Source organism: Nannobrachium achirus (genome assembly GCF_963921795.1).
Source record: "Nannobrachium achirus genome assembly, chromosome: 5".
Classification (NCBI taxonomy): domain Eukaryota; kingdom Metazoa; phylum Chordata; class Actinopteri; order Myctophiformes; family Myctophidae; genus Nannobrachium; species Nannobrachium achirus.
Window position 1 is genome coordinate 62,785,956 of NC_137814.1, and position 7,386 is coordinate 62,793,341.

At 46.8% G+C, this 7,386-nt stretch overlaps 1 protein-coding gene across 1 annotated transcript in view; it reads left to right on the forward strand.

Moving 5' to 3' along the window:
- LOC308285339 (extracellular calcium-sensing receptor-like) overlaps nucleotides 1–6,924 on the forward strand; it is a gene marked incomplete at both ends in the record, with an annotated part of 28,510 nt that extends 21,586 nt beyond the window's left edge. Inside the window, one exon of the mRNA XM_080726063.1 lies at nucleotides 6,011–6,924. Coding sequence (XP_080582189.1) covers nucleotides 6,011–6,924 — 914 coding nt within the window. The remainder of the gene's footprint in view (nucleotides 1–6,010) is intronic.
- Between the last annotated feature and the right edge of the window lie 462 nt (nucleotides 6,925–7,386).

The window sequence follows — 7,386 nt, forward strand, 5'->3', positions numbered from 1 at the left end:
TTATAGTGCCACCAGAAGGCAGATGTTTGCAAAATTCATTTTTGATTGTCCTATTACTCCTAGAGATTTTGTCCAAACATCATGCAAAACGGTAAACATTATCTCTATAGTCATGTGATCAAGACGGAACTGTCCGATGTTTCATAAGTATATATATATAATATTCCCGCAAATTTCTGCATGTAATAACTGCCGCACGATTTACGCCACCCGCGCAATATATACATCAAAACCAGGGGTGTTGTTGCCTGGATTATTCATGAAGCTTTCCCGGAAGAGAAAGATCCCATGATTGGCTGCTAGTTGCGATGTTTTCCCCCCTCGAGGTACCAAAAAGATTTGTTCTCCACTGGACCCCATTCATTTTCATCTTTGATTTTCTAACCTTAATAAACATCGTCATAAATACTTTATGGTCCCTGTCGCTAGTGAAAAAACTGCCTTTCAATTACCATGATATGCGTTTTGAGCAAATATGGTCCCATTTATGTAAAAGTTGAAGATCAAGTTGCGGGGGGCGTGGCCAACTAAACTGATACCAGCCGGCTGTGTTCTTCTTCGTGTGCTGTATTTCGGGAGGCTCCGACCACATTCTCACATGTATCCCTGCGGTTGCACGTGACCGTTGGCAGCCAACAGCATTCTTCCTGGGGTACCATTCAAACAATGATGGCGACACCCATACAGCGTAATAAAAAAGCGTAATTTTCGTGGCATTGATACCAATGGCTTCGCATCGTCCATATTTCTTTTACAGTCTATGATCAAAACGTGCGGCTTGGCCGGAAATAGGTTGCTATTACTTTTCTTTCCAATCCGCGTTACCCTGGCGACGTAATTCGCAAAAAATTACGCCCAAATCCCCATTGACTTTGAATGGGGGACTCAAAAAATAAAATAAAAAATAAAATAAACTTTGGCGCCACATTACTCTGGCTTACTTTTGCCTAGCTAAGTGATTTAAACTTTAAAACGCTCACAAGACTTTGGACTTTTTCCGGCCAATAGGGATAAGCTGTAATTGATTAAGCCCCGCCCATCTGTATTCCTATTGGCTGGGCTTTAAACAGCCATAACTCCAGTTCACAGCATGGTACCGTCTTGAAACTTGGTGTCTGGACTTAAATGGCTAATAGGGATTTATTACTTAAGCCCCGCCCCCTCTTAAGCCCCACCCCTATATTCCTATTGGCTGAGCTTTAAACAGCTATAACTCCAGTTTGCAGTATGGTACCATCTCGAAACTCGCTGTGTGTACTTAAACAGCCAATAGGAATGAACTGTAATTGCTGAAGCCCCACCCCTCTCTTCCTATTGGCTGAGCTTTAAACAACCATAACTTCAGTTTATCTAGGTCGTCCTCAGACGAGCCCTCCATCGTTGTTTCCAGTCATCTCGGTTCTCCATACATCTGGCCAGCTCATTGGTGTTCTGTGTCCCTACGTCTTCCTTGAGTACGTCCACGTATGTTTTTGTGGGACGTCCTCGCGACCGGTGCCCATGTGTTGGCTCCCACAGTACCAATTTGCTGGCTGGAAGCTCCTGGTGTCTTTGGCAGTGTCCTGCAAGTCTCATTCTTCTGGTGGCAATTTTCTCGCTTACCCTTGGTATTCCCTCATACAGGCTCCTGTTGGTAACATGTGCGCTCCTGTTGATGTTGAGTACTGCACGCAACATTCTAGTGTAGCACCCATTTAGAGACTTCTGCAGGGTTGGCTTCAGGGTCCAGCATTCACTGCCATAGAGGAGAACAGACTCCACTGTTGCAAAGAAGAAGCTAAGTTTGATTTGGCGGGGGAGGCTAGAGTTCCATACACTGTTCATGCCGTTCAGGGCCCTCCAAGCGAGTGCCTTCCTTACTTTGAGGTCTTTCTCAGTTGAGTCGACCCATGCGCCCAGGTACTTGAAGTCCTTGACTTCCTTCAACACAGCTCCTTCTGTTGTTGTCAGAGGTGAGTGATCAGGTAGGTTATAGGTGATAACCTCAGTTTTCTTAGCATTTAGCCTGAGACCAACTTTGGCACACTCTATCTCCACCCTGCTCAGGAGTTCTTGTGCTTGTTCCATGCTGTCGGAGAGCAGGCTGATGTCGTCCGCATAGACCAGGTCTGTCAGAACTACTGCGGGATGCCGCCTTGACCTCCTTGGTGTTAGCGTGAAGCCAAGCTCTTGTTCTCGTCCACCTATGGCTTTCCTGAGCGCATAATCTAGAACTATGATGAAGAGGTAGGGGACCAGGGTGTCTCCTTGCATTACACCAGCTCGGATGTCAAACACCTCACTGCTGCCGTCTGGGGTCACCACTTTGGCCCTTGTTCTTGCGTACATGGTCTCGATAGCCCGGAGAATGTTGGGAGGGACATTGTAGGCCTCAAGGATCTTCACCATCTTGCTTCTGTGGATAGAATCAAAAGCCTTTTTGAAGTCAATGAAGCACAGTACAGCTGCTAGGTTGTCCTTTTTCACCTCCTCTATTAATCTCCTTAATGCCAGGCTCTGTGCTACGGTTGTTCTCTCCTCTCGAAAACCATTTTGGTTCTCTCTCAGGTGAGGGTCGATGGCATGCCGTATCCTGTTCAGTATCATTCGGTTGAAGACCTTAGCAGTGATACATGTCAGGCTGATGCCTCTGTAGTTGTCTGGCTTTGAGAGGTCCCCAGCTTTAGGCACCGGGATGATGTTAGACAGAGACCATATTTCAGGTTGCTTGTTGTATAAAGCATTGTTGCAAAAGTCTAGGATGAGGTTGTCTAGGTCGCAGTTCTTCAAGACTTCTGGGGGTATGCCATCCGGCCCAGCGCTTTTTCCCTCTCTCAGGGTGGATTTTGCCCTGGCGAGCTCGCTGATTGTGAAGGGTCCATCGTCGATGTTCAGGCCCTGGAGGACTGCTGGTATATTTTCCTCTTCTCCCTCTTCCACTGATGTTCCCAGGAGCCTTTGGAAGTGGTCGAACCATGTTGCCACTCTCTCTTCTGGGCTGTGTCCCTCAACCTGGCCCTCCTTGGCCCTCTTCCTCCCTGTCATCTCATTTATTACCTTCCAGGCCTCCCCGTATTGCCTTTCACCTTGCGCTGCCTGCACTCTTCGCACGCTTTCCATCACTTCCTCCCCTTTGATGGTGTCGTAGGTGCTGAAGAGAGACTGTTTGGCTTCGTTCAGTGTCTCGCGACCCTCCTCTGTTGGTTCCCGCTCAAAGTTGAGTCGTGCTTCCTCCATCCTGCCTCGTGCTGCTACAACCTTCGGATGTCTGGACCGTGGTGGTGCTCTTACTCTGTTCAGCACTGGTACGCACAGTCTGGTCGCCTCCTCATTCGCTGTGATGAATCTCCCATATTCACGGCTAGGCTCCTCTCCCCTATCAAGCTGCCGAAAGCGCTTCCTGACTTCCTCCGTGTACCTGGTTTGAAGGCCCGGATTGGTCGTGAATGCCTTCCAGTCATGCCGAGCCTTGGGGCTTGGCTTGGGGACCCTGAGGCTCAGTCTCACCCTCATGGAGACCACACGGTGATCAGAGCCTACAGAGCTGAACGTGCTGTATGGCTCAGCGTTCAGGATGGAATTCCTCCACTTTTGCCTCACTAGGATATAGTCCAGCTGATATAGCCTAGGTTGCTCCCCAGGACGTGAGGCTCGGTCTCGGAAAGTCCATCTCTTCCCTGTTCTCTTCCGGAACATGGTGTTCGCTGCCAGGAGCTGGTGTTCCATGAGAAGGGCTGTGAGGTATGTTCCGTTGCGGTTGGTGGACTCATGGTATGGGAATGGTGCGTCCTCCTGTCCAATCCTGGCGTTGAAGTCGCCAAGGATTGCCAGGAAGTTGTGCGCTGGGACACCTCGGACTGCTGTTGTGAGGTCCTCATAGAACTCCTCGACATCCGCAGGTGATGCCGTGTTAGTGGGCGAGTACGCCACTATGACTGTTGTTACTGGGTTACCTGCGAACTCAGCCATGAGGATCCTTTTGGTGTGCTTGTGAACCCGTCGGAGGGCCCTGCGCGCCAGAGAACCCAGCATTAGTCCTACACCCCCTGTTGCAGCCTGGGCCCCGTTTCGCCACGCAGATGCAGTGATGAACGTGCGTTTCTCCACTTGGCAGTAAACTATCTGGTCGTCAGTGTGGACTCTTCTGTGTTCCTGGACTCCCAGGATCTCTACCCCCTGTTCTTCAGCACAATGTGCCAATTCCACCAGTCTAGCTTCTTCTCTCACTGTGCATGCGTTGAAGGTCCCCATTACAAATGGTCTCCGACAACGCATGAGTGCATTGGATGGGATGCTGTGGTCAGACAGAACCCTCCCTCGTTCCCGTGGGTTTGAGGTCCTGTCGTCATGATGCCCTCCGGAAGGGGGACCAGCACCACCATCCGCCGCGGTGCTCCTGCGGACTCCCGCCGCTGGAAGTATAGGATTTGGGATGACTTTGTTCTTCATGGTTGGCTTTTCAATGCTAGTTTAAGGACTGTGGGGTCGCAAATTCTCACAGTCCTGGTTTTTACCTCAGAGTGACCTTCTCCTAGGTGGGTTGCCTACCATGGCTAAGAGCCCCACCCGCCCTGACTGATAGCTCAGATTGCCGGATCTGAATGGTCCACATGCTGATGTTTTAACTCACTGAATGGTTCTAATTCAATACAAGTGGTTCTAATTCAATACAAGTTGTAGTGTCTCGGAATTTGGTGTGTGTATTTACATGGCCAATAGGAATGATCTATAATTGCTCAAGCCCCGCCCCCTCTGCCTTCCTATTGGCTGGGCTTTAAACATCCATACCTCCACTTACTGCTTACTGCTCTCAAACTTGGTGGGTTGACCAACAGTCCTAACCGCTACTTCCGCTAATGCTGAAGCTAAAGCTAAAATACTAATGCTAATTTTTAAAATGCTAATGCTAACAAATGCTAATGCAAACAAATGCTAATGCAAAAAAAAGCTAATGCTAATGTTAATGCTAAACTGCTAATGCTAACAAATGCTAATGTTAAAAATGCTAATGTTAATGTTAATACATGCTAATGCTAATGTTAGAAATGCTAGTGCTAGCTAATGCTAAAAATGCTAATGCTAGCTAATGCAAAACAAATGTAATGCTAATGCTAAAATGCTAATCCTAGCTAATGCTAAAATGCTAATCCTAGCTAATGCTAAAAATCTTAATGCAAATGCAAAAAATGTTAAAAACTAAATGTTAAATGCTAAAGCTAATGCTAATAGAAATACTGATGCTAAAAATGCTAATGTAAAAAATTCTAATGCTAATGCTGATGTTAACTCTTATACTCCTTTGGACATTCCTGTTCGCCCCAATTCTCGAGAGTGAGCCGCGCCAATACGGCCGTTCGTTCGTTTACCTTGTTGATGTCCTTAAGCTGATGAGGGGTCGCGCCGCCGTGTACTGTAATCACATGGCGAGCAGTGATGGTCTTAAAAATCCATTATGCGTTAACATCAACGGAGACCAATTCTCTTCCGTGTTGATTTTCTCTGGCCCTGGGGCTTTGTGGGCAATGTGTGTTCCCAATCTATGGCAAGACGGACCGGCCAAATTCACATTAATGGCATTACGCCGCCCTCTGCTGGCTGGTCTGCGAAAGTGCAGACCAGGCAGGCAAAAAAGGCAAAAAAAAAAAAAAAGAAAAGAAAAAGTCTATCAATCAACGTTGCAAAGGTAAGCCGCTTTTTGATGGCACCAGACCCAATAAATAAATAAATAATCTGGCAGTAGGAGAGTTAATGTTAATGCTAAAAATGCTAATGCTAACACCAACCGCTACACAAGGTTGCACACACTTAGCGAGCTGCAGGCACACTTAAAAAAAGGAATTTCTAGTTTATTTTCTTTTTCGTTCATTCATTTACTTTCTCTGTGGATTTAATTTCACAATCTCAGTGAAATGTGGTTACCTTGCCAACATGATTTTCCTGCAAAACAACAAGGGATATAGCAGTTTAGGTTATCTTTAGAATAATACAGTACTTTCCTTGTCTGTCACTTTAACCTTGCCGTCTTTGTTAGATTCCACAGAGTGCACCAGTTGTCCAGAGGACTTCTGGTCCAGTCCCCAGCGTGACCACTGTGTTCCCAAGAGCCTGGAGTTCCTCTCCTACCACGAGGCCCTGGGAATCTCCTTGGCAACCATCTCATTGATTGGCACGCTTATCTGTGCCGTTGTCCTGGGAATATTCTTCTATCACCGAGACACTCCCATGGTCCGCGCCAACAACTCAGAACTCAGCTTCCTTCTTTTGCTGTCACTGATGCTGTGTTTCCTGTGTTCTCTTCTGTTCATTGGTCGTCCCAGACTCTGGACTTGTCAGCTGAGACATGCAGTGTTTGGGATCAGTTTCGTCCTGTGTGTTTCCTGTATCCTGGTAAAGACTATGGTGGTGTTGGCCGTGTTCAAGGCCTCCAAGCCTGGAGGAGCAGACATTATGAAGTGGTTTGGTGCTGTGCAGCAGAGAGGAACCGTTCTGGCTCTTACTGCCACCCAGGGAATAATCTGCACAGTCTGGCTTGTCTCTGCCTCACCAAGTCCTCATAAAAACACACAATACAACAGTGATACGATAGTCTATGAGTGTGATGTGGGATCAACAGTTGGTTTTGCAGTGTTACTGGGTTATATTGGTTTACTGGCACTCCTCAGTTTCCTTCTAGCATTCATGGCAAGGAATCTTCCAGACAACTTCAATGAAGCCAAGTTAATCACTTTCAGCATGTTGATCTTCTGTGCCATGTGGATAGCCTTCATCCCAGCATATATAAGCTCTCCTGGCAAATATGCAGATGTAGTGGAGGTATTTGCTATATTAGCATCTAGTTTTGGTTTATTGATCGCAATATTTGGCCCAAAGTGTTATACCATCTTGCTGAGACCTGAGAGAAACACAAAGAAGTCCATCATGGGTCGTGGTACCACCAAGACGTAGACACAGAAATTAAATGAGAACACATGGTCTATGTATTTTATAACAATAATGTATAGATATTTTATTGATAAAGCCAAATAAAGTTTCGGCCAATCAGAAGAGGGGGCTAAGTTAAACCAATTAAGCTGAATGACTCTGAAACAAGTCAAATGACACCACCCACAAGTCTATACGACAAACGGTTGACGAGATAAAGCCAAATAATGTTTTGGCCAATCAGAAGAGGGGGCAGGGCTAAGGTAAACCAATTAAGCTGCAGGACTCTGAAACAAGTCAAATGACACCACCCACAAGTCTGTACGACAAACGGTTGTCGAGAAATCAGAAGAGGGGGCGGGGCTAAGTTAAACCAATTAAGCTGAAGGACTCTGAAACAAGTCAAATGACCCCACCCACAAGTCTGTACGACAAATGTTTGGAGAGATAAAGCCAAATAAAAATTCGGCCAATCAGAAGAGGGGG